The sequence below is a fragment of the Dipodomys ordii genome, unplaced genomic scaffold, assembly GCF_000151885.1.
Source record: "Dipodomys ordii isolate 6190 unplaced genomic scaffold, Dord_2.0 Scaffold1, whole genome shotgun sequence".
NCBI lineage: Eukaryota > Metazoa > Chordata > Mammalia > Rodentia > Heteromyidae > Dipodomys > Dipodomys ordii.
Window position 1 is genome coordinate 59188827 of NW_012267217.1, and position 27365 is coordinate 59216191.

At 38.1% G+C, this 27365-nt stretch overlaps 1 protein-coding gene across 1 annotated transcript in view; it reads left to right on the forward strand.

The window, feature by feature from the left end:
• Rhbdd1 (rhomboid domain containing 1) overlaps positions 1-27365 on the forward strand; it is a 132539-nt gene that overhangs the window by 31870 nt on the left and 73304 nt on the right. The window contains exon 4 of the mRNA XM_013012306.1: positions 25548-25636. Within this exon, the coding sequence (XP_012867760.1) occupies positions 25548-25636 (89 nt within the window). The remainder of the gene's footprint in view (positions 1-25547; positions 25637-27365) is intronic.

Below are 27365 nucleotides of genomic sequence, written 5' to 3' on the forward strand. Positions count from 1 at the left end.
CTGACAAATTAAATGTACCAGCTTTTCTGTATCTAACTCACAAAAATATCTGTGCCACCTAACATAAGAGGAAGTGTGGCAAAGAAGTTGGTATGAAAAGAGCAATTTTAAAGGAATTTTATGACCATGTGAACACATTACTAGGACCCCTCCCACACCCCAGAGGAGCCCAGGCAAGTGAAGTGTCTAATACTTCATGGCTTCCTGACATTCTTTTGACAGGGTTGTCACTGTGATGGCTATGGGAAAGATGAAGAATGGCGCTAAAGTGTCCTGTAGGCTAGGCAAAGGGAGGAATTAAGAAATAGGAGCTTTTCCCAATCTGTAGTCAGATTGCTATGAGAATAAGATTTGTTAGACAGAAGAGATGTTGGAACATTACTAACCACATTCTTTAGAGCAGGCCTTTGTGGTATGATGCCACACAGGATCGATGGAGAGATGGTCATTGGGGTGAAGGAAGGGAAAAGGGATTGTGAGATTAAAGTTCCTGTTGATTACCTACGAAGGCAAGGGTAGGGTAGACATACACATTGTGAGACTATTTTATAATTCTTTTTTAATATAGAAAATGATACCAGAGGCAGTTAGCAGATGTACTCTGGATTAATTTTTTTATTGTTCTGTAAAAGAGTGCTGCAAACTTGGTAGCTTAAAATATTGGGGTGTGGGTGTGTGTGTGCTCACGCGCGCACACCATACTGAAAGCAAAAAATCTGAAATTAATCAATGTTCCCCCTAAAGGCTTTAGTGGAGAATTTGTTCCTTGTATTTTCCAGCTCCTGGTAGCGACTGGCATTCCTTGGCTTGTGGCTGTATCATTCCAATCTCTGCCTCCAAGGTCAGATTGCCTTTTCTTCTATTTATATCAAATATTCCTCTGCCTGTCTCTTGCATGGACATTTACATTTGATGTTGGAGTTACTGTGATAATCCAAAATAATTTCCCCATATCAAGAATCTGAATTTAGTTACATTTGCTAAGTCCTCTTCATATGAAGTTGCATTCACTGATTCCAAGATTAGGATGTATCTTTGGGAAAGCCACTATTCACCCTACCACAGCATCACAGATAAGTAGAAGGTGATGAAGATCATCTTCAGAATGCCAACAAACATGTGTCTGGTTCTCTGCCTGTGAATCTTGTCTCTCTCCCTTTCCCTGGCATGCTGATTATTCCTTTCTCCTTCTGAATTCTTGGTTACTCAAAACCCAAAGCAAATCATATCTATTTAATGCTGCTTTCCCTGATTTCTCCAGGCAGAGTTAATGACTTCTTTATGTTTGTTCCTACAGTGTCTATAATAGATTCCCTTGCTCTAAGCACGTTTTCCATGATGATTTATCTATATTTTTTATTTTGGGACTGTAACCTTCCTGAGATTAGAAACTGTTACTTATACGTCTTTGTATCTCAAACATGTGCTTGTCGCTTAGTAAATCTTTGTAGTTGAAGGAGCGTAACTATGTCTATGGTGGATTGTAGCTTGAAATCTCTTGTTGAATTCCCCTAGACTTCCTTGAGGTATTTTAATTTTACTTCCTCCTTTTACTTTTATGTGAAGCTAATATCTCATTGCTTTAGAAATCAATCTTATTCAAATATAAGGGGTCAAATAATCTTGAGCAATTTTAAATTAAATCCCGAGTAAAGGAAAAATAAATATTCCTTCTTGGGCCTGTGTTTTTGGGGTCTATGTTAAATATTGACTTATACCAATACACTATTCTCCCCCCCCCCCATGCTCCACCCCCCACCCTGCTCCTAGGAAATTCCCAGTTTGGCAAAAGAAACATTTAACTCCTCACAGAAACAAAATACAAGGCAGACATTTTAGGTTAATAGAAGTAAAACTACAAAAGGGTATGTAATTGGGTATTTAGTTTAGAAATTAGAAGAGTTGGCTGAGAGGGAGGCATGTGTTTGATTGTTGGGAACACTAAGGCAGATGATGAGGTAGACTGCAGTGGGAGTTGAGAGAACAAATGTCAGAACACATGGCAAGTGTATGAACTAGCAAAGAATCTGTTACAAATCCTGGGTGATAAGGTGGCTTTATTCCTCCAGATAGGTCCTTTTTCTCCCATGCTTCCTGCAACAAGCCTCCTTGGTCCACAAACCCAAGCATATGTGCTCCCACAAGGACACTGTGCAGATGAACATGTGGAATAGTGTGAAAAGTACAGTAAGGGATCAGGCATCTGGAGGCTCATGCCTGTCATCCTAGTTACTTAGGAGGCTGAGATCTGAGGATGGAAACTTGAAGCCAGACTCAGTAGGAAAGTTTGTGAGACACTTAATTCCAATCAACTACCAAAAAGTCAGAAGTGGAGCTACCTTGAGTAGAACCCCAGGTAGGAACAAACAAACTGAGTAAGAGTTCATGGTAGTGAGTTCAAGTTCCAGAACTGGCAAAAAAAAATCCAGCTATGTGGGAAGCTGAGATCCACAGCCCCGGGAGAACAAAGCTGAATATGGTAGTGTGTACCTGCTATTCCAGCAATGACTGGAAACTTAATATACGCAGATATGAGTCTCAATGTGTGCTGGAGCAAAAATAACCAGCCTGAAAACAGACTAGAAGCCCCTTTTAATTGGAGATGAAGTCATGCAGACCTTTTCTTGCCCAACCTGGCTTGAACCAAGTCACCACATCCTGAATAGCTAGGATTATAGACATGAAGCATCCATGCCTAGATTGTCCATGTAGCTACGATGACAGATGTTTGCCACCACAATAAACTATAGCTTGAGAAAAGGTCTGAAGAACTTTTTTTCCCTAACTACCCTTAAATTGTCATCTTCCCAATCTCAGCCTTTCTAGTAGCTCCCACTGTAGACCTGAGTCCCCTGATACCTAGCTCCACATGTTCTTGGAAAACTTAGCCACTTTACCACCAAAGGGCATAGTGCATTTTACTTTCCCTTACATGAGTGGATTTGTGACTTGTGTCCCATAGAATCCAGCAGAGTATCACATTGTTCCTGAGGCAAGAAATGAAATATCTGTCCCTGGAACCAGGTAACAAGTGCAGCCTTCTCAATTCATCATGCTGAGAGTGGCTCAGCCATCCTCTGTCAATGCTAGAGGTATGAGTGCATGACCTTGAGATATAACCATTAAATCAGTGTGGAACAGGAGGCCGGTCAGCCCTTGCTGTCCTTCCCGAATTCCCAGCCCACAGGCTGAGAGAGTCGAAGGAAAGGATTGTCATTGTGTGCCACTTCTTTCTGGGGAGACATATTCTGTCTCTAATGACAGCAGTGAGGGAAAGGAAAAGTGGGTAGAGGATACTGTTTGGAAAGAGAGTAGAATGAAAGGAAAGGGGGGGACAATAGATACAGACTTGGGGGCAAATCCACATGTGCTGTTCTGGAATTATGCATTATACACATCACATATCAAACAGCAGGTCTTCAAGCAGTGCTGCACATGATGTCACCTCTCCTGTAAGAAGTTGTGAAATCAGAGCCAGGCACCTGTGCCTGTAATCTAAGCTACTCAGGAGGCTGAGTTCAAAGATATCTGAAGTTAGCATGGGCAGAAAAGGTTGGTGCGACTCTTATTTCCAATTAACTGGCAAAAAGTACTGAACAAGAGGTGTAACTGAAATGGTAGAGCATCAGTTATGAGCAAGAAAGCTGAGCAAGCATGTATCCTAAGTTTGAGGCCCTTAGTTCAAGTTCCAATACTAGCACACAAGAAAGTGACAAAGTCAGAAGCTGAGTATGGTGGAATACACCTGTAATCCCAGCACCCAGGAAAATGAGCCAGGAGGATAGAGTTCCAGGCTAGCCTCAACTACACATCAACACTTATAAAGAGAGAGAGGGACAGAGACAGAGACAGAGAGAAAAATGGGAAAGAAGGCATGAAAATATTGGTGTTGCATTCAGTAAGTAAAAGTATGTGTTCTTTCACAGAACTTTAGTTTCGTTTTTTTGTATGCGTGTGCTGGGTCTAATCTCAAAATTTTGTGTGAGACTCAGAACAAAAATATACAGAAGTGCTGATTATTGTTATGATTCCTCTCTTTCTCTCTCTCTCTGTCTGTCTCTCTCTTTGTGTGTGTGTATGTGTGTGTGAGGGATTCCAGAGCTTTGAATTCATTTTCTCACATTGGTAGGCTTAATCTTCCCTGTGAGCCATATCTTTAGTTATATTTTGGATAGAATCTCACATTTTTGCCTAGGGCCAACCTAAGACTGTAGTCTTTCTTTTCTTTTCTTTCTTTTTTTTTTTTGGGTCCAGTTGTGGGGCCTAAACTCTGGGCCTGGGCGCTGTCCCTCAGCTCTTCAACTCAAGGCTAGCACTCTACCATTTGAGCCACAGCACCACTTCCAGCTTTTTTCTTTTTGCTTATGTGGTGCTGAGGAATCGAACCCAGGGCCTCAGGCATGCAAGGCAAGCACTTTACCACTGAGCCACCTTCCCAGCCCCAAGACTGTAGTCTTTCTATCTGTATCTTCCACATAGTTTAATATAATGCCCACTACCATACCTGGCTTATTGGTTGAAATGGGAGTCTCACTAAAACTTTGCTTGGGCTTTCCAGGATCTTCCTGATCTCTACTTCCCAAATAAGTAAGGTTACAGGTGTGAGTCATTTCTAGTTCTAGAAATGCTATCTTAAATCAGGCAGTGGTCAGTTAAACCAGATTTTTGTTATTGTTGTTGTTGGTCATGGGGCTTGAACTCTGGGCCTGGATGCTGTTTCTGCACTCTTCAGCTCAAGGCAAACACGCTACCACTTGAGCCACAGCGCCATTCTGGTTTTCTGGTTGGTTAATTGGGGATAAGAGTCTCATAGACTTTCCTGTCCGGGCTAAAGATTTTAATATATGTATAGGATCAGCATCTATTCATTGTTTTTAGTGGAAGAATTTGGTTGCCATGACTTTGGTGGTAATGAGAAGAACAGACCATGATCACAGATTTCAACTAAGCTGTTACCTTTTGTTAGAACAAGTACTGTTTGTTCATGAGGCTTACTGATGTCTGTGCCAGCTCTCAGGATACTTGTCTGTATATGGAAATGTGTGCTGACAGGTTTAGACTTCACCTAAACCAGAAATGCTAATAGCAGTTGTTCAGCTATAAACAAAGTTATTAATAAAACCCTTGGGAAATGTAAGAAGAGTTACTAGACAAAGGAGAAAATGAAGCATACCAGTTCACCATTTCCCCAAATACAAATATACCATTGATTTCTAAACTGTTTTTTTTTTTTTAATGTGAAAGCATTGCAACAGCTTGATGGAAAAATAAAACCAATAGATTCTGGGTCAAAATATATATTGGGAGTGTTTATAAACATGTAAGCACATGATAAGCATGTAGAGCCAGTAATATTTGAATTAGTCATGCTTAGGAGAAAGCCCTTTAATAAGTGGCCTGGGATTGGAGAGCCCCAGAAGGCCATTTGACCTCCGAGTTTGTTCATTGTACACAGCAGCTCATGGAGAAGACAAATGGCTGCTATCCAAGTTCAGGATTTTCAAAGATGACTAGGTTAAGCTGTTTTTCAAGAAGTTATACCAATTTATAGTGCCATTTTTGTCAGTTTTAGCACAAATTAGCCTGGGTGTGATGAGTATGCACCCATGTGTTTCTTGTCAGAATGAGCATTTTCTGAAATACCATTTTCTGTGTATGTCATAAGGGCATTTTTTTTTTTTTGGCTAATAAGCTTCGATGACAGATAGAGAATGATAATCTTTGTCCTCTGGTTTATTTCTTGGAAACATATTTTTACAACCTGTTAGAGTTCAGTTTAAGCCAACATTCTAAGACTGTCCTTAACAGATCTGTGAAGCCAGAGAAATTTTTCTTCTGCATTCCTTGGATCTCTGTTTATGTATTTCTGCCCTTTCCTTATAACAGGTTCCTATAAAGGAAAGCTATTTGAGTCAGATGAAAGAGTTTAGTTAATATGCTCTGTCTCCCAGGAGGGCTGAAAGTTGAACAGAACTCAAGGTGAGAGCAGTACTTAACCCAAAACAATGATTCCCTTGAGTTAGATTTTATAAGACAAGAATAAAAAGATTGGAAGAAAGAGACTTACTTCCCTCTCTTTACTGTTGGAATTCTTCAAGAGCCAATGGTGGTATTGTCACCTTCCTGGCTCTGAGGATGGAGCCTGTTAAAAGTCACCAGTCCTGTTATGAACCTCATGGCTAAGCCATCTATCATCCCATTCTCTGAGCACTGGAGGAAGAATATAGAGAAGTAGGAGGTGATGAATGGATCAATGTGACACACACACACACACACACACACACACACGCACGCACGCACGCGCACACACACACACACACACACTGGAATTCTGTCTCCATCAGCAAGAATGACATTGGCCCATTTGTTAGGAAATAAAAAAATTATATTAAGTGAAGTAAGCCAGGTCCAAAGAAACATAGGTCCCATGGTTTCCCTTATTTGCAATAACTAGTATATGTCTAGGACAAGCAGAAAAGGTAAAAAACTATGTACATATGACCAGATAAGGTGAAGTTAAGTAAAATGAACCTCAAGATAGGGACACAGTGGTTTTTCCTTTCTTGCTATTGTTTCTAATGTATTTATAATGTACCACGTGATTTTTTTTTTTTTTTGCTTTGTATGTTCCTCCCCCATAGTATAACCCCTATTTTCACTGTATTTGATGTTGGTGCCCTGCATCTTGTATATACACTTCTCTAATTCGGGGAGGGGAAGGGAAGCAAAACAAAATGCTTAAATAAGGATACAGGTTGACCCATTGTAACAATGGATGTACAAAACACTGTGTTGAAAACTAACTTTATGATCTCGTGGGGGTAGGGGTAGTTGTGGAGGTGGGAGGGAAGGGATGGCAGGGGGAAACAAAGGAGGAGGCAACAATTCTCATTAGTAAATATACTCATTACCTTGCTCATGTAACTGTAACTGCTCTGTACAGCATTTTTACAATAAAACAATAAAAAACGTACAAAAAAAGAGTAGAAAAGATATCACCTGACTACAGAGCTCTCTTTGGTTGCTTTTTTTTCTTAGAAGATTTAATACAACAATTCCTTTTAAAAATTGATTTAATAACTAACTAACTGAAAAGGAAGCAGTAGCCAAATGAGAAGGTAACCTTATTTCCTTCTTTCTAATTGAACAACATGTGCATTGCAGAAATGTTAAAAATATTTAAGTATGTGCCGAAGAAACTGACTTGTCTATGGACTTCTGCACTAAAAATAAGGACTATTAACATACTGTATCACTTATGCCTATGATTACTTACAATAATATTTTCTACTTTTAAAATTTCAATGTCTATGTAGTGATATTTGTTGTGGTTCCTCAATCTGCTTATTCACTGGTTCTATCTACAATTATTAACAAATCCTTGAGTATACAGTGAATATGTTTGCCTGCCTTATTTGCAAATCTTGATCCCCCCAAGTCGAATAATGTCTGGAGTAGATGTATCAAATGAAGTTAAGGGTGAGAAAAGGGTCTCCTGGTTCTCTGTACATGTCATCATCTTTCTTTCTGTAAGTTTGTTTTTGGCAGTAGCTGATCAATAACATATATCAGGCTGACAAGGAAGAAAGTGAGGACTTTCACATATAAAGCTATTATATCATTATATACATCTTTTATGAGGTCACCCCTGCTGACTCCATCCCAATTTACTTAAAACATGTCAAGGTCTCATCTCCTGATACCTGGCCATTAGGCCAGTTTTTGGTTTTTTAAAAAAAATTTTGAGTGCAGAGTTACAAAATATTATTTCTGAATATTTTTGTATGAATATTATTCTCATTTGTCTTTATGTGTTTCGGCCACATAGCATGATTTCTAGGGCAGTTTTAAGTTAGGTGAATGTGTGCACACGTGTTCTATAATTGGACAGGCCTGCTGTGGGTTTATTAACAATATAAACATTGCAAATAGAGGTGGAAACACACATGAGGAATTTCCATCTCAACCCAAACACAGGTTCATGTTGGACCCTCTCTAAAGCCTGTATCACACAGTGGAATGGCCTAGAATCACAGAGTAAAGCAGTAGGAGAACCAAGGAGGCAGCTGTTTTTTTTTCTTTATTTTTTTATTCCCCTTCCCATTCCCCACCCCTGCCAAAGTTGTAAAATTCATTTTTCGACATAACGACTTGTACATCTCATTGTTGCAGTGGGTCCACCTGTCTCCCTATTGAAAGGTTGTTTTTTTTTTTTTTTTCCTAGCAGAATGTGGCATGGTCTGGAATAAGGTTAACTACCCAGGTTGAGACTTAATTGGCCATCATGCTGTGTTACAATTGTGGTGTATGAACGATAACACCTACTTAATCTGTACTTAACTAATTAGGCTTGTTAATGATTAGTACGAGTGACTTGGAGACAGGTACAGTGCTAGAGTGTACTATGTTTGATGTGTCAGATAAGATGACTAATTTACAAAAACTGCAGAAAAAAATCATATGTCCATGATAAATAAGTAATTTCAGCAGAAAATGTTGAAAATGAACTTTACAACTTGGGGGGCAGGGAGGTGGAGAGGGAAGGAATGGTAGGGGAAAAACAAAGGAGGAGGTAACAATGCTGGATAGGAAATGTACTTCGTACCTTACTCATGTAACTGTACCCCCTGTACAGTATTTTTACAATAAAAATATATATAAAAAGAAAAACTGCAGGAAAATCATATGTCCATGATCAGTATTATCAGTAAGTGCAACTAACTAAATTGTAAAGAAGCTTTAAGAATAGGCGTTTTTTGAGAGGTTTATTATAAATGCAGCAGTTTTTTTTACTTAAGGGTTTTTTTAAACTGTTTTTCATTTAAAAAAAACAAAGACTTTATTTCCTTTTAGAGCATATGGAATATACCCTTTAACCTATTTGTAATTTTTTCAGGAGAAATTATTAGATATAAATGTTACAAATTACATATTCACTCTCAACTAATAATATGATAAATCACATTTCTTGAGATTTCTGATGTATGCACTAAATTTCTTCATTTCTGTATGAGGAGGAACTTCATTTAATTTAATTTAGTTTAGTTTAGCTTTGCTAGTCCTGGGGCTTGAATTCCAGGGCCTGGCCACTGTCCCTGAGCAGCTTTGTGCTTAAGGCTACTACAGCTCCATTCCTGGCTTTTTCTGAGTAGTTTATTGGAGATAAGAGTCTCACAGACTTTCTGAATGTCTTGGCTTCGATCCTCAGATCTCAGCCTCCTGAGTAGCTAGGATTACAGGAGTGAGCCACTGATGCCAGGCTTAGGAGGAACCTTTTAAAATAGAGAAATCTTTATATTTGTTAATTCCCCCCTTTTCTGAAGTATTAAGTGATTGTTAGTTAAAAGCCTTGAGAGTTAAATAGGCAAGAGGACTGTTTGCCACTTATATTCAGATTTGGCTCAATTATGTAAAATGAAGTCAGTGGGTGCTATGAATTGAAATCACTAGTGCATCAATTATTCTGTGATAACCAGCTGTGCTCAGGCTGCAGCCTGTCTCAATGTTCTTCCCACTTAAACTCAGCTTCTTATTACCTAAAGGAGAGAGAAAATAATATGATTCACATTTGTCTTTGTTTAAATGGACATTATGCCTACCTGAACTAAGAAGGGAGCATTTTAATTTTGTAGTAGTTTATAACACACAGGTCATGTAAATAACATTTTATTTCTACCAATATATTATCATTTCAATAATTTTTATTACTGTAGTTTTTTGATTCTAAGATACATGCCTATTTAGGACATAATAGACTACAAACATGATGAAAACATAAAAATCAGTACTGATTTTTACTTAATAAGTGATTCTAAAGTTTTCAAAGCTATTTGGACACAACTAGAGCTTTATATCTTGGAATTTTATGTTTAGAAATTAGTTGGGCACTAGTGGCTCTTGCCTGTAATTCTAGCTACTCAGGAGGCTGAGACTTGGAAGATTGTGGTTCAAAACCAACATGAGCAGGAAAGTTCATGTGATTCTATGTCCACTCATCCAGAAAAATGCTTGCCTGAAAGTGTAGTTCAAGTGGGACAGTACCAGCCCTAAGCAAGTAAGGTTCTCAAGAGCTCAAGGCCCTTATTTCAAGCCCTAATATTAGTACAAAAAAATAAAAAAAGAACAGAAACCTTGCCCAGGTAATTATAACCCCTCTGTACGGTATTTTCAAATTAAATAAAAGAACAGAAAAGAAAATAATAAGCAAAGAAAATGTCTAAGAATATGTAAGTGTTTTCTTTTTCTTGAGATGGGATCTTGGTATGTTGGCCAAGATGATCTCAAACTTATGATCCTCTGGACTCAGTTTCCAGTTAGGTAGGATTACATGAGTGTGCCATGGTGCCTACCTGGAAATTTGAATTTTAAGCACAAAAATAGTAAGCATAATCTCAAGTGCAGACAAAAGGACCAGTTATTCTTTCAGGTCCAAATACATTACAGATAAAAATAAAAGACAAAAAAATTAGAAAAGAGGAAGACATCTTCCTAATAATAAAAACTAGCTGGAGGAGAAACACCAACTGGCAACTTGACAAAGACCCTGAGTGAACATTTTACAGAGCTAAATCAATCAATGCCTAATAAATATATGCCATAAATATCCATTTGGTAGAGGAAAAGTAAAATATAAGCTATTTTACACATTGAACAAGTTTAATAATTGTCACATAGTCAGGGGTTTGGTAACATGAGAGTTACTCCAACTTTTAAGGAATTGTAGATGGGAACATTCTACAGAGTAATTTGGTGGTTATTATCAAGATCTATAAAAAGATTTTTATAGTAGTAAGAAATATAATAGTAAGAATCTATTTACAGTGAGAATCTATACAAATTACAAATAAATACAGAGAAAAAGATTTATATTAGTTTATTGGCTGTCATAGAGTTTTGGCAGAAGGAAAACTACTGAATTGTCCAGTACTAATAAGTTGTTCTGTGATAGAATATTATACAATCATTAAATAGTGATGTTAGAATTGTTTTAATGGAATTGGAAAATACTCCTGATAAGATAAAGGTAAAAAGTAAAATACTGAATATTACATGTAGTAGTTATTTTTTTCTTTTTCTTATGGTACTGAGCATGGAACCCAGGGCCCTGTGTACAGTAGGGAAGCCCTCTTCTGTATCCTGTGTCCTCAATTTTTTTACTCAAAGTAAGAATAGTTTTACAAAAGATTTTAAAGAGAGATATCAAAACACTAATAGTAGCTATGAATTCATTATCATTATTTTTTTTAACTTTTGAGTTTTCCCCAGAATTATCTTTAATGACAGTATATCATTTATAGTGGAAAAATCAAATTGATAAAATATAGCTAAACAGTAGCATATTTTCACAAATCTTGTTCTCTGTCTTAGCCTCTGCTGATTACCCTTGCCTAAAGCAATGATTAGCACATGTTAGTTTCTCAATAAGTGTTAGTTGACTTAAAACAGAGGTTGGAGTGCCTAGTCCAGCTAAAGGTCAAAGGAAAGAGCAAAATAGCTGAGTTAGTGACCCAAGACCAGAGAAGTCTAGAGTGGGTAGTTAAGCAAGACATCAGGTTCCAAAAGGGTGTGGAGCTAATACTTTAAGTTCAGCCAAAGTGGTAGATAGTTTTGAGGTTTTACTCAGAAACACACAGTTACAGTGTTAGTTTGAGAGTTTATGATCCTTGTAAGTGTGTGTGTGTGTTGGTCCTGGGGCTTGAACTCAGGGGCTGTGAGCTGTCCCTGAGCTTTTTTGTTCAAGGGTAGCACTCTACTACTTAAGCTTCAGCTCTTCTTTGGGGATTTTTCTTTATTTTCCAATAGTTAGCTGGGTTGAGTCTCATGGACTTTTGAATTGTGATCCTCAGATCTCAGCTTTCTGAGTAGCTAGGATTACAGGCGTGAGCCACCAATGTCTAGATGATCCTGTAACTTTTGAATAAGGATTTTCCAGCGTAACTGTTTGCATACAGATTTTTTTTTTTAACAAACCAGTTACTCTTATTTGGAAGATGTATAAATTCACTGGGTGAGAGATACCAAATAATTTGAACTCTGAACAGAGGATTATATCTCCTCCATTTGGTCTTCAGCAGTGTTTGCAGTGTGATACACCAGTGGGTAAAAATACTTTAGGACTTGCTAATGAAAGATGTATACAGAATCTACTTTCCAACACATATTTTTATATATGTTGAAAATGCAGTTGTCAAACAGTATTTTAAAAGCTGTTAGGGGTGTGTGTGTGTGTGTGTGTGTGTGTGTGTGTGTGTGTGTGTGTGTGTGTGTGTGTGTGTGTGTGCATTTCAAATGACTTTAAAATAATTCAGTACTATGCAGGCAGCAGAAAAAAATGCCTTTAAAGACTTGCAATGTGATTTTGTATTAAATAAATAGATGCTATGAATTAAAAATGGACACTGTGGTTCATCTTTTAACTAGTAATACGTATAGTATCAGTGGAAATTTGCTGTTACCGATGTTGTTCTGGCATTTTCCCATGAAAGATCTACCTAATATTCTGCTAATTCACAAGTGAGTGTAAGGGTAGAATATTCTAGCCTTGGAAGGTAACTCATGTTGACCAGGTTTGATTCCTCAGTATTTGCCTATCCAGCCCCATGGTGAGCAGCATTGGACAATTAATCTCTTTCCCTTTGTCAGATATCTAATTGAAGCAGTAAGGGTCACAGGTTGTTGTGAGTCTTAGTCACATTTCTGATTGACTCATTATTCATGATTCTCATCTTTTTCCTGTTCTTCTTGTCCCCCTTCTCTTAAGTTGAGACAAATTAAAAATTGTGTTTTGAGAAAAGGCTCTATTTTCTTCCTCCTGCACAAAAGGCAGTAAATAATTTTTTTTTCTGAAGGCAGTTAATACCATTATGATTATAGCTAGCATTTGGTATTATTTTCCTCAATCAGGCATTCAAAGTCAATTGTAATAGGATTTTTCCTGCTCTCTAATCTGAGCATCTCAGACAAAAGACATAAGGTATGTTTGTAGTTACTGGGAAATGACCAAAATTGTAGTCACAAAGAAGGTTGTAATTAGATACAGAAAGGTTGAAAACATTGATCTTAGAATGCTAAGTTTCATACTTTTTGCTTTGTAACAGTCATTATAAAGATTACCCCTAAGAAAAGTTCACTTAAAATTTGTAATTTTCACACTAATGACTGTTTCCATGGAATATGATTGCTATCAAATGTCTTGAACAAAACTGATTTTGTATGTTGTTTAACAACACATTGTGTATAGTGGTTGGTTCTATAGAACCTACTTCCTCTGCTTATTCAATGTGATAGGATTCATAGAGCTGTTGCCATCCATGAGTAGAGATGAACTGCCCAACATGCAGCAGCACATCTCAGAGGTCTTCCTTTTCACAGTTGACCCAGATCCCTTTTTGATGAAATTTCATAGATTTTTGCATGTTAGTTTCAACTGGGTTTTCTCAACTAAGAATCAACAATAAAACAAAGATTAAACATGAGAAGGGCAATGAAAGGGCATAGAAAAGAGTAAAGGAGATCAAAACTACCTGCTGTAACAAATCTTTCAATGGAGTTGAAATAATGGGCACATATTGTTTTATTGGAAAATTTTGTGAGGACATTTTGTGAGGTTAGAAATCAGAATAGATTGGTGATAACATAATTTTGTAGATCAAATTGTGATCATTATATTGTTAGATTTGTGTTAACAGGAACAATTTTTGTGGCTTCCAGGCATACTTTCGTTGTTCTCATGTTCTTTATTACAGATGATAAATCTGAATTGTACATTTCCCCAGCACGGAAAAACTGAGCCAAGATAACAGAAGGTGTCCCATCTGGAGGGAATAGTAGGGTAGATTTACTCGCTAAATTCTCTTCTTTCAGTCACCTGTATTGAGTGCCACTCTTGGCTCTCCTCCTCATCATTGTGAGCCCTTGGCTCCACTAGTTTCTGTCAGTTTCTCATTTATTAAAGGGGACAAATACCAGTGCCCATCTTATGGGCTTTTTGAGAAGGTCACAATATCACAGAGAAAATGCTGAAATTATTGTCTGTCTAATGTGAAGGAAGGCTTCTGCTACTTCATGGTCCCTGCATTGTCAGCTGTGGGTGCAAGTAGAGGGATTTATAAAAGTTCAGGCCAGTCAGAATTTACCAAAATCTTCTGGAAACATTTATGTCATGTAATTCCCAGGAAAGAATTTGCCAACAACTCACCAAATAAGATGCATTTGAATTTTAAGGAGCTTTATAAAAACAGATATAACTAATGAGAATTTATTTAGTCATAGTGAGGTTTTGAATTCAGGGCCTTGTACTTTAGTAAGTAGTAGGACTAGTACCCTACTGCTGAGCCATGTCTCCAGCAAGAGATATTTGGCTTTGGACTCACATTTTTAGATACCTACAACGTGTCAAATGCTATACAGAATACTTTCATTGTTATTTTCTCTGAATTCTTGAAAAATTATTTTTATTATATCCTTCACATGAGTCAGGAAGTGTGTCGAATATAGGTTCTGGAAATTAATATAGCAAATTGGCTATTTGGATTAATGTTGCTTTACTGTGAAAACACTTTTTGGACTCATTATAATCATCAAGTCGTTTACTCCATCTTAGTCTTAGCCCACAGTGGAACCTAAGTACAGTGTATAACATAATTCTGAGACTCTGAAGCTTGTTGACAGTTTTATAATGCCTCTATCACCTTTTGTCATTTTGATCAAGCCAGTTTACAATTTCAAGAAGCCCAGAAAACTTGATTAAAGCAAAGAAAAACACTTGGCTTGAAAATTAAAGTTTCTTGTGGTGCCCATTAGGGTTTCAGGAACTTTGGAAAGTAATGTCATGTGATTCAGAGGCTAGTAAGGTAGAATCATAATCTTTTTTTGTTTTTTTTGGGTCCGGTCGTGGAGCTTGAACTCTGGGCCTGGGCGCTGTCCTCAGCTCTTCAGCTCAAGGCTAGCACTCTACCACTTGAGCCACAGCACCACTTCCGGCTTTTTCTTTTTGCTTATGTGGTGCTGAGGAATCGAACCCAGGGCCTCAGGCATGCAAGGCAAGCGCTCTACCACTGAGCCACCTTCCCAGCCCTAGAATCATAATCTTATATAATGTAATCATGGTAGTGATATGCCATATTCTATTGATGACAATCAGTTCATAGGTCCACTCATGTCAGAGTGAAGGGTTAATGAAAGGTTTGATGAACATAAGGGATCATGAGGAGCCATTCAGAAATCTGTTCACCACAGCTTCATTCTAAGAAGAGCTCTCTCCACTTGGTGACCAAACTGACTACTAGCAGGGTAGTCATCATTCCAAATCTAGCAGTCCTAGAAAAATAGAGCCACTAATCCCTTGGCATCCGTTCTGACAAACTTAATTATAAAAAGGTAACAGCTAGCTGCGCGATGGTGGCTCACACCTGTAATCCTGGCTACTCAGGAGGCTGAGATCTGAGGATTGCAATTCCAAGCCAGCCCAGGCAGGAAAGTTTGTGAGACTCTTATCAGAAAACCAGAAGTGGCACTGTGGCTCAAGTGGTAGAGTGCTTGCCTTGAGCTGAAGAGCTCAGCGACAGCATCCAGGCTCAGAGTTCAAGCCCCATGACTGACAAAAAAGAAATAAAAAAGCTATCAGGTAGTTTCTCAAATTGAAGAACCAGGCTGGAAAATGTATCTGGCTTGTTCTCATTGACTACTTCTTTGTTGGAATCTCATCATTAGATTCTTAACAATATATACAAAGCATAGCTATCTAGCCAATTATAAGTCATCTGCTGGTGCTCTAGCTACCAAGGAGATGAAGAACTGTTTGTCCTTCTTAGACCTCCATTGGAGGTGAGACTATTTTTCTTTGATGATGTCACTGCTCTAAGATGAAGCCATATGGAGCTTGTGGCTTCCCTAGGGTCTTTAATACCATACATTCACCCAAGCAAGAATCGTCTGTAATTGGAAATTTTCAAAACATTGTGGCTGAGGGTATGTTATTTCATTTAGTAGTAACCGTGACTTACAGATAAAATTAACAGAACTGATGCAGAAGCAGAATATGGTATTTATGGTATTCACGTCCTTAAGACATAGTAGGTAGGATAATTCTATTTTTCATAGTCAGAAGTTTATACTGCATTTAACTGTAAGCAGAATTTGCTTTTGCTGAAGCTGGACTTGATGTTTCAGTTTTGATTACCAATCTTTATGTTGAATCCAGAGATTTAGGGATTACTTTAACTGTCATTATTGTCATAATTGTTGCCTATGAGAACTTTTTGTCTATGTAAGTACACTTAGTTAAATTATCAGATTTTTATAAGTTTAAAGAACTTATAAATCTTTTGAAATAAGTTCAGATGCCTTACATGTATTTATAAAGTTGTACTTTTATGTAAGTACAATATGTACATAAGACCCAACTTACTAAAAAGAATACAGATGTTGCTTCCGTGAGGTATAGGGACTTGCCTACTCTTAAAATATTATATATTAGTGGTCTATATAGTAGTGGATATGTCATCATTGGAATTAGAATTTTGAGTTAAGATCAGTAATCTTCACCACATTAGAATCACATGGGGAATTAAGAAAAGCACTAAAAAATAATAAAATAATATTAGCATCCTACCACAGGGCAATTTGGTGTAACTTCTAGGTGTAGTCCAAACTTTAAAACCTCTTTGTGGGATTTATATATGTGGCTATACTTGGGAACCAGCAGATTAAGTCTAACTTGGAAAAGACATCCCAATCATTCATATTAGGGATGTATAAATAGAGGAAAAATAGAGAAGTCAGTTCCACAGTTGAATCTCTTTCCTCCCCATTCTTCATTGTGCATCCCAGTGATTCGTTCCCATTAATAGAAATCAACCAACTTAGTCTCTTTCTGCCATCTCAGAGATTTCAACTACATGAGGGCTGTGGAATTGTTAGTTATGGTCCTGCTTCTGAAAATACCTCCAAAAGGCTGAGCTCATAAGAACACTGTCTGTTTGCTTCATAACAGTAGCACATGTTAAAACGAGACTATAAACAACCCAACTTCTCTTCATTTTATATTGACTTTCTGGAGGTGATGTGCAAATAATCATTCATGTGGTGTCCAGAATAGTTTTGTCTATAGTAATAACAGATGGCAGAGCATTTTTCACGTGCCAAGTTGCATTTATTCTACCACAGTGCAATGTGGAAATGATCAAGGCCTCTTTCAAATATTCTAATTTGCCATGTGCATTTCAGTTGTGGTGGGAAGTTTTCCTGCATATCAGTTCAATATGCTATAGATTTACTTAGAATCTTTGGAATTTGTGCATAGTATAGTCACATGAGAAGTGCTTTGAAAAGAAATATTTTTGAGGCCTCATGATTAAAGGTCATCAATGGAACAAACATTTCATAAGCATCTTATTTGCTAAGCCAGTGGTTTTACATTGGAATGGATGGCTGGTCCCCAGGGGGGATTTTGAAAATTTACAGGGTGGATTTTAGCTATCACCATGGCATTTGCTATATAGGGTCCAAGGTATGAGTTATCTTGTAGCTATCAAGCCAATACCTATGGGAATGGACCTGTATTTGTATGCTCATCTGCGTGAATGCACATGCATGTGCAGGCGAGCGCGCACACACACACACACACACACACACACACACACACACACAGAGTCTGTTATTAACAGGCCATCCAGATAGGTGGGAAACCTGTTTATAATCATATGAGCCTAAAACCTAGTTATGCTCTTCATATAAACACAAAGGGATATTTTTGGCATAGATTTAATATAGTGACTTTTCCAGGAAAATTGTAAATTGAATTGTGACTGTAAGTTGAGATGATTGTGTTCTGTTTTATTTGGAATCGAGCATTGTTTACTCTCACATAAAATCTTGTCACCATTGGAACCCTGCATGCAATGTTTAAGTCATAGAAAGCTCAACTGTAACGGCCTCCATTTGTTATTCCACATTTATTCCCTGCACAGGTGCATGCCAAGGACTACTTACGTCTCCTGGGAGTGTTGTGCTAGGACTCTGATATTACATTATCTTGTTTTGTTCTCAGTTTTTTTCTTATTTTTATAGCTATAACATTATGCTGAGCTGTGATTGTATGTATCTGTTTTTTTAATATATATACATATGTAAAGTATGTTATATATTTCATTTCAAGCCAATGGGGGAGCATTACTAAATATTTGGTCACAAGGGGGCTTTGGGATTGAAAGCTGCTGAATTAAGTAGCAAGGCAATGTTGACTCCCAAGGAAGCTTGAGAATGCCGAAAGAACCTGGAGGGATGAAGTTTTGTTAGGCTTCACTGCGTAGAGTGGAAGGCAGAAGGACCAGAGCATGCCAAGCCCTGAAGGATAGATTTGTGGCTTTCACAATTGATTTGTGCCTGGGACTGGATAGAACTGGGGATTGACAGAAGAGAAAGGCTGGAGAGACAGACCAAAAGCTCATGAAGAGCCTAACAAATATCACCTGCCTTTTACTCTAGAAACATTAGGGAGGTACCAAAGGGCTGATAGACTAGGATCGGGTTTTCTGTTAGGTAGGTATGTTTGTCAGAGGGGTGAAAATGGGTAGGAGCAGCCTGAGCTGATTCAGTGGAGCAGCATATGAAGGTTCACGTGGACTCTGGAGGTGTCAGCCAAGCAGTCTACTACAGTCCCTGAACTCTCAGTCCGAGTGGCACAAGTGAGTGTGGGAGGAACAGGGATGAAGTTGTGTGCACATAGTTGGAAAAAGTTTCGGCAAAGGGGTAGAATGTTGAGAATATGAAAAGAGAACACAACTCTAGGTTGTGGCTGATCAAGAGAGACACTGAGAAGGGCTGGGGGTTTAGCCCAGCGGAAGGGCGCCCGCCCGGCGTGCGCAAGGCCCTGGGTTCAGTCCTCAGCCCTGGAAAAAAAAAAGAGAGAGAGAGACACTGATAATTATAGAATCACAAGGCTCATTTGCAGAATTTCCATGATTTTAACCTTGGTTAAAGAGGTTTGCTTATTTTCTCCATAAGTTCACTTACCTGTTGTTTGAATTCTATTAGCCACCACCTTTTATTTTGTCCTGAAGGAAATTAGGGTGACAACAAATTCTAAAGACATTTAGTAATGCTCTAAATCTAGTGATTGTGATTCTTAGAGTACAAATTAGAAATGGAGGAAAAGTGTTCTTACAAATTTTCCCTGACAACTACAAAAAATATTTAGACTCATCTGCAGCTACATTAATGAGAGGAATACTATTAAAATGAGAGCCACTGTTTATCTTATTACCTTCTCATTATTTTGTTTTCTTTTTGTTTAAAAATACTGAAATTACTAAAATAATCTTATAAGAAGCTTGCAAAATAGAAAGAGTTGTTACCTTAGTTATCTATGACAATTTTATGGATTTTTTAAACTAGTTTCTGATACGTGTGTGTATATATATATATGTGTGTGTATATATATATAGTGTATGTATGTTATATATTATATACCTAAATGTGCCATATATGCTAGGATTCAAAGTTATTTGATCTTACTGCCATGTGAGCAAAACTGATTCATTTTTCCTCAACTTGCTATCCAATATGCCACAAAATACTAGACATCTCTTTTTAGTTGCCATGACCACATGGAAGCCGAGCTCTGGAGTTGTCCCACATCCTTCCTTTTTCTTCTCCCAGTCTTCCGTCATCCATTTAGTTGGCACATGCCAACAGCCTAGGTTTCTCTGTGCTTTCACCTTCTCCATTAACAAATCTACCAGCATGTCCTTTATCTCTGCCTCTAAAGTATATCCAAATCCATTCACTTCCCTGTAGTCAGAGGGAAGTCAGATAGTCCAGGTAGTCAGAATACTATTAAGAACCTTCCTCGTGGCACTAATGTTCCTGTAGTGTACTACCAGCAGACTCTTCTTTTACCAGCTCCTTACAGTCTTTTGTTTAAATGGGCCGTTCTTCTCTCTGTTGTGTCTGTTCCCCTTGCAAACAAAACAGATCACTATTGAAAATCTCCTGTTTAAGACTGTTCACTGACTTCCTATTATACTTAGAGCATAAATTCTTTATGGTAGCACATAAAGCCTATATGATCTCACTTTTGCCTGTCTTTCTAAATTCATCTCATCTACAACCCTCTCTTTCCATGCTCCAGCTAGCTGAGAACCATCTCCATGTTTGTAAAACACCAAATAGTTCCTTGTCACAAACTGTCATCTAAGGGTTTGCCCTATTTCAGCCCCCCATTCCAACTTTTGGGTATGCCAACTACAAATCCTACAAAGTTATTTTAAATGATACCTTAAGCAGCTCTCTTTCATCAGTCTGAATAAAGCAGACTTGCTTTTTTTTTACACTTACCTCAGCTGGCGTGTGTCTGTCTGTCTGCCTATCAGTTTGTCTGTGTTTCCCCCACTAGATGATAAACTTGAAAGAAGCAGGGACTGTTTTTGTCTTGTTTATATGGTATCAGTACCTGTTGGAGTTAATGAATACTATATACCCGTAACAGCTCAGGGAATTGCCTTTTTTTCTAGATATAGAGACATATCATTGAAAACCAAGAAGCTAGACTTCCTCTGTTATATTGGAAGTTTTTTGTAACCAAGTCATCTCTTCCCTTTGCATGACCCTCATTTTATTCAAATCATCTTTGTCTGTGCCTGCACAGTAAGTTGTTAGTGGTTAGCTCCCAGCTCATATCTGTACTTGGTGCCACATTTAATAACTGAAGTACATAGAAGAGAAGGCTTGGTGAAGAACAGATAGACTAAGTCACTTCTGAATTGCCCTTTCCAAAGACACATGCTGAAATAAAGGTAGAGGAAGAGATCAGGACAGAAAACAGGTGGTTTAAGAATAGTTGATCTAGCCAGGCACTAGTGGCTCACACCTGTAATCCTAGCTACTCAGGAGGCTGAGATATGATGATGGTGCTTCAAAGCCAGCCTGGGCAGGAAAGTTTGTGAGACTCTTACCTCTAGTTAACTACCAGAAAACTGGAAATGGTGCTGTGGATCAAGTAGTGGAGTGCTCACCTTGAGCTGAAGAACTGAGAGACAGTGCCCAGGCTCAGAGTTCAAGCCCCATGACCAAAAAAAAAAAAAAAAAAGAATAGTTGATCTTAGAAAATGTGATAAAATATTGTCTAGGGAGCTGGATATTGGTAGTTCATGTCTACAATCCTAACCACTCAGGGGACTGAGATCTGAGGATCAAGTTTCAAAGCCAGACCAGGCAGGAAAGTCCATGAGACTCTTATCTCCAGTAAACCACTTGACAAAAAGCCAGAAGTGGCTGTGGCTCAAGTGGTAGAGCACTATCCTTTAGCAAAAGAAGTGCAGGGACAGATCCCAGGCCCAGAGTTCAAGGCCCAGAGTTCAACCCCCCCCCAAAAAAAAATCCTAGGGGCATTAATATTCAAATATTCTCAATGTATTTTGTTGCCACACTATTAATCTTGGAACCATTTGTTAAGATCTCCAAATGCCAAAGCCTCTGATCTGCTTATTCCCTACCTAGTATTTATGGCTTTTATAGGCAAAAAAAAATATGGAAACTATAATAATAGCTTTCCTCTAGCCAACTGTCTCCCATTTTGCCTTATTTTGTCCAGCTCTTTGTGTCCATCAAGCAAGGTATGTCCTTAATGAGGTCATGTGCTCTCTGTACATCACGTGATTATAGTAATACATTTTCTACTTTCACAGCCATGCTTGAAGGACAGCCTGGTCCACAGAGGAGGACCTTTACACCTTGTCACAGCTTCTGGTCACAGCTCCTGCCTTTGATTCTAATGGTGTGGTACATTGAGCAGGAACATTTTCTGTAACCATTTAGCTCAACTTTACAGCTAGGCTCTGGAAGGGATGAGGATCGGCTTATGCTGGCTCAGTAGGAAAGAACACTGTTGGTGTTAATATCTGTGTAATAATAGCTTTACTCCAAAATTGCCTTTTCCACAACCATTATTCCTTATCAATTATAGGTAGCAAGACTGATTAGGTTTTGACTTTATTATCTTTCATTATGCTAATGTTTTTCTATTAACGTATATTCAAATACATGTTAAGAACCCCACAAGTGCTGCATGTCTAGAGTTAAGTAGTGGGCTAAATTGTAAGTTGGCTAAATAAAATCAGTCTACAGCCAGAATGTTATATGATATGTACAAAGTAAAAGAGGAAGCCTTCAAAACTGAGATAAGGGGCTGGGAAGGTGGCTCAGTGGGAGAGTGCTTGCCTTGCATGCATGAGGCCCTGGGTTCGATTCCTTAGCACCACATAAGCAAAAAGAAGAAAAGCTGGAAGTGGTGCTGTGGCTCAAGTGGTAGAGCGCTAGCCTTGAGCTGAAGAGCTGAGGAACAGCGCGTAGGCCCAGAGTTCAGGCCCCACAACTGGACCCCCCCCAAAAAAAACTGAGATAAAAGACAGATTTCCTCCTGAGGAGGAACTATTTGATTGATAACACATTTATTAGCAGCAGCAGTATGCCTTATACTTATCATCAAAAATAGGATACTACAATAAAGTCCTTTAAGGACACATGAAGACTAAGAGGATTTTTTTTAACTCAAAAATTTGAAAGAATTACTAAAAGTTAGACTTTAGCAAGCAGGAAAGTGAACTCATAGGCTCTAGAAGCAAAGGTACACAAAGAATTTAAATAATGTTAATAAACTGTAAACAATCTGCATATATGCTATCTCTTTGCTCTTTAAGGACTAACAAACTCTTTCTGTAGTTGAATGTATAGTCTCTTTGGCCCGGTTCCAAATTGGCTTGGTACAATTCTCCTATTTGTGATGAATTGCTTTCACTTCAGCGTTAGAACATGAGCCTCCATGGACTCAAAGAACAGAATAAAGCCACAGGCTTACCCTTAATCAAAGCTTCTGTTAAGCGTTTGTAATTGTGGTCATTATAACCCAATCTGTTTTTAAAGCTGCTACACTTCATTATCGATTATAGCCATTGATCTGAGCACTCAGATGGGTCTTCTTTCTGTCCCTGCAGTCTCCTGCAGCTTCATCAGAGATACGAATCTTAGGGCCTGGGAGCCAGCCTCCCTGTTCAGTTTCTTGCCCTCCGCAGGTGACATTGGAGTCTTGGAGATGGGAGGGAGATGATTTGCAAAATTGTTCCTACTGCTTGGGAAAGGTCACTGAGCTTCTTAAAATTTAAATTTTCTTTTCTCATTGGAGGAAGATTCCCTATTTTTTTGTGTATAAGTTTTAAGATGATCAGTTTTGATCAAATAGTATCACAATATCTTATTTCTGTTTTAAAATGAATACCCAGAAATGAAATAATAAGAGCTTAAGTGAAAAAAAATAAGAGCAGCTAAATTTATTAAGAAGGGAACTTTTGTAGGAAATGCTAGAAGTTGGGTGATTCTGTGTGCTCTCTGGCAGACCAGCTTCCCAACTCAATTATATAAGGGCAATTAGATTATAACTCCGGCTTCTGAAAACTCATTTAGAGAGATAAGAAATTCATTTTACTATATTGTACTCTAAATTGTAAATGATATTCAAGATTAATTGTCTAACAGGTTGGAGTTTTAAATTGAAACTTTCTTATGTTATTTTCTTTCTGTAAGATTCACCATGAAGGTTTTAAAAAGTTTCAAAAACATTTTTAAATTCTTTTCAGTTAAATTGAAGTTATGACTTTTAAAATTGACCCTAACCTCTTCTTTGTATCTCACAGAATACCATTTCTGTCCCATTTCCAGAGCTACGTAGAACTTTTTTGAGGCTAAACAGAGAATAAGTGCACTTTTTTTTGTAGTGGAGTCTAAAAGAAAGCATAATTCATACTATTCTTCCCAGGAAATGGAAAGCTGAGGGTCCTATCTCATATATTTTTATTATCAGTGAGTGTCATAATCAACATTTATATTGATATCAAGATCTATTACCAATATGCTAGTATCAGTATGAGTTATATGGCTATATATGGTTATATTGTGATATGGATATATATGTATATATATATGTATATAAAATGAAAATCATAGCTCTCTTAAGGGCTTGTGGCTGGATGCATGCTCTATCCAAGGTAGAATCATTGGCTGAGGGCATACAGTGGGAGCAAAGTGTGACTCTTTACTGGGGCTTTACTTTTGTACTGAGTGTCAGTAAGCCCAGCCTCATGATCACTGAGCATGTATGGAGTGTGTGGAGATACATGTAGCTGCTGATAAGATGGGAGGGTAGAGAGTGGCAAGGCAAGGATCAAAAGGCCTGAGTACATGCTTGGTCTTCTGTAGGTAAGCCAGTGGATTTCAAAGGATGGTGGTGGCATGCCTGGCCCTCTCCACCTTGGGATACTGGAGGCAGTGTGTGGCAGGCGTTGCAGAATGAGGACTGGGTAGCTGATCAGTCTGGTGATTTTCTTTCATTTATCCTTGTCCTCATTCAACAGGTATTCACCCAGGGCTTGCCTTGTTACCAACACTGAACTTTTCCAAATGGTTCATACAGGAACATACAGGCTAGAAGTAGCATGGGATGGAAAGTAGTGAAAAGGCTGGGATGTGTGTGACAGGCATTACAAGAGGGGTGGTGAAGTCATGCCCAAGAAAAGGTCGGCTTAAGGTGCAGGTCTATGTGAGAGGGATGGTTTAGATGGTGGCAAGCAGCTGGCAATTGAGAAAAATTTTGTGTAGGACCCACACCTATTCTAAAACATGAGGTTGTAAAGAGAATCCCTAGTAATTTCTTAAACTCAGGCTGTGAGGTTGTTGAGCCAGTCAACTTCATAGTCCCAGGTCCACTTCTAACCCAGAAATACCACAGACCCCTAAAAGTGTTGTCGCTTTGCTAGATACATATATTTGAAAAGAAATTTGAGGAGCTAGTCTCCCACCCTTGCACTTCAAACATTTCTCCCAACTTTATCTTAATATATTAAAATAAATCCTTGCTAAAACTTCAAGAAAAGAAGGAAATTAAAGAAAAGAAAAAAATTATAACTGAGTGCCAATCTTAGATTCTGGTGTAAGGAGGATGGAATCAACTCCAGTGCCTTAAGTCATGTTTCAAGTTTGAAGTTTAAATATTTGTTTATGTTTGCTGAGTGACTGAAAGACATGAAAACATATGTGGAAGCATGTGAGTATATTAGTCTCTTTCACTGAACTCTCAGTTGCTTTGGTTTTCTTGTCAGTGGTGTATAAACAGGCAGCTGTCTGCTCTACTGTGGACATAGATAGACCTTATAATAGCTGGATAGTTGCAGATTTTGTTCTAAACAGAAACTGATTCCCTTCATATTTTGTGGTAAGAGGTCCAGAGAATGTTGACAAAATGATTCTGCTTCTCTGGGGGTGCTAACCCACCTCTGATTAATGAAGGGTCTTACATTTTAAACGTGAGAACTGTTATTCATTGTACTTTCTGTTTCTAGGGTAAGAGATGTTGTTCTTTGGACTGTGTTAAATACTGCTCTGCATAAAAGAAGTGATATAGAACAAAGCCTGCAGACTATGACTAATTGCCATGCACTGGGCTAATGAGAAGGCAGCAGCAGCAGCACACATTCATAGAGGGTCTGCTTTCCTCCTAGGACTTCCTTTGCTGGGCACCTCGCTGGAATTCTTGTTGGATTAATGTACACTCAAGGGCCTCTGAAGAAAATCATGAAGACATGTGCAGGTACAGAAAAAAATGTGTTTGGAATGACAACAAGTTGGAAGTTTATCTTAATTTTATTATGAACAGAAGCAACCTAATGTTTTCTTGTGGCTCAGCATAGAAATTTCCTATTCAATTTTTTTAAACCAAGAATTAATAAGAAAACTAGAGCAGTCTTCACATTGTTGCACAAGAGGATAGAAACTCATATTTCAGATTTGAGGATTTCTTAAGAAACCGATCCTAGTTTGTATTTAGACCTTCAGATCCTACTGGTGCTCTCTGAAAACTACAGTTTCCTCAAAAACACAGGGAGCTAATGTGAGTTTAAGATAAAGAATTTTTTTCTGTAATATCTCATGAATTAGTATATGTGCAAGGAAAAGTTAAAAGGAAAACCAAGCCTCGACTGAAATACAAAGCCAGTGTTTTAAAGAATTCAGAATGCTCACCAGGTCATTGGTAAGCAAGACAATGATATCCATGCATGGCCAGACCACATCTATTATCACTTGGGGTTGAGCTCCTGCTGGTTTTATTTTTCTTTTTCCTTTGTTTTTCCCTTTAAACTGATGCTCGATGAAAACATTTTATTCAGAAATAAATGCATTTTAAACTCTTTAATTTAAAATGTGATACTGGTTTTGACTTGGAAGGAAACTGTTTTGCAAATACTTGTTTTATAGACCATGTGAGTTCCAATATTTCATCTTTTATTCATGGGAAATCTTCTGAGACTATTTTACCTTTTGTTGAACCATAAATAATTTGTTTTCACAGTTTGTGTCAAAGACTGGTATCCCTGAGAACCATATAATATTCATGATATTAGAAAGCTTTCCCGGCATTGCACTGCTGCCTTTATTAGCAGGTGTGCTCACTTTGGGGTGTGCTCACTCTACATCAGTGCTGCATCCAGGCAGGTCCCCGTTTCCCTGCATTGGCCTCTTTCTGTGTTGCCGTGTATGTGATTGTAGAAGGCAGCAGAAGCTTTGTTTATTAAAAATTTCCAATTGTATATTACTTTCAATGTAATGTGGTGATATAGCTCTAGCAATCAGTATTGATAAGGGACAACAAATAATTCTAGAGACTATATTGTTTCATTTCTTTTGTTTTTTTTTTATCTATGCCTCAAGAACCTAACTGGTTATTAAAGCTTTCTGCAGATATATTGCAAATTACGTAAGTTCTTGGCTTAATTTTAATGAGGAAGTTCCCAACAGTTATAACAGTTACACTCTTAATTGACCTCTTTAAGACCTTACCTATTTTTCTGTGGAGATTTTTTTTATCAATTGTTTTGAAGTAACACAGTAGATTGTATATGAATAACTGCAATAAATGCTTTCTGACACTGGTGAGCGGGTCTGGAGTCAGCTGAAAATTGAAGTGACACAGTAATCATGGAAAATGACCACACTACAGAGGCTGCTGTCTGATGTTGCACAAATGAAGAGGCTCATAATGAAGGCCTTGGCCTGCCCCTTCCCTCTCTCCATTCAGCTCGACCAAAGTAACTTTATAGGGACAGGAATGGAGAACGTCCCAAGTTAGGGCACTTGGCCCTCCTAACACCCTTATACAAAGGCATCAAAGCCCAAGTTTAGTACCTCATGAAGGAAAGGCCAACTTAAGTCAACAGGAGTTTTTAAGGAACAGAAATATAAATTAGATCTCAATGACTTCCTACCACGTGTGTGTGTGTGTGTGTGTGTGTGTGTGTGTGTGTGTGTGTGTGTGTGTGTGT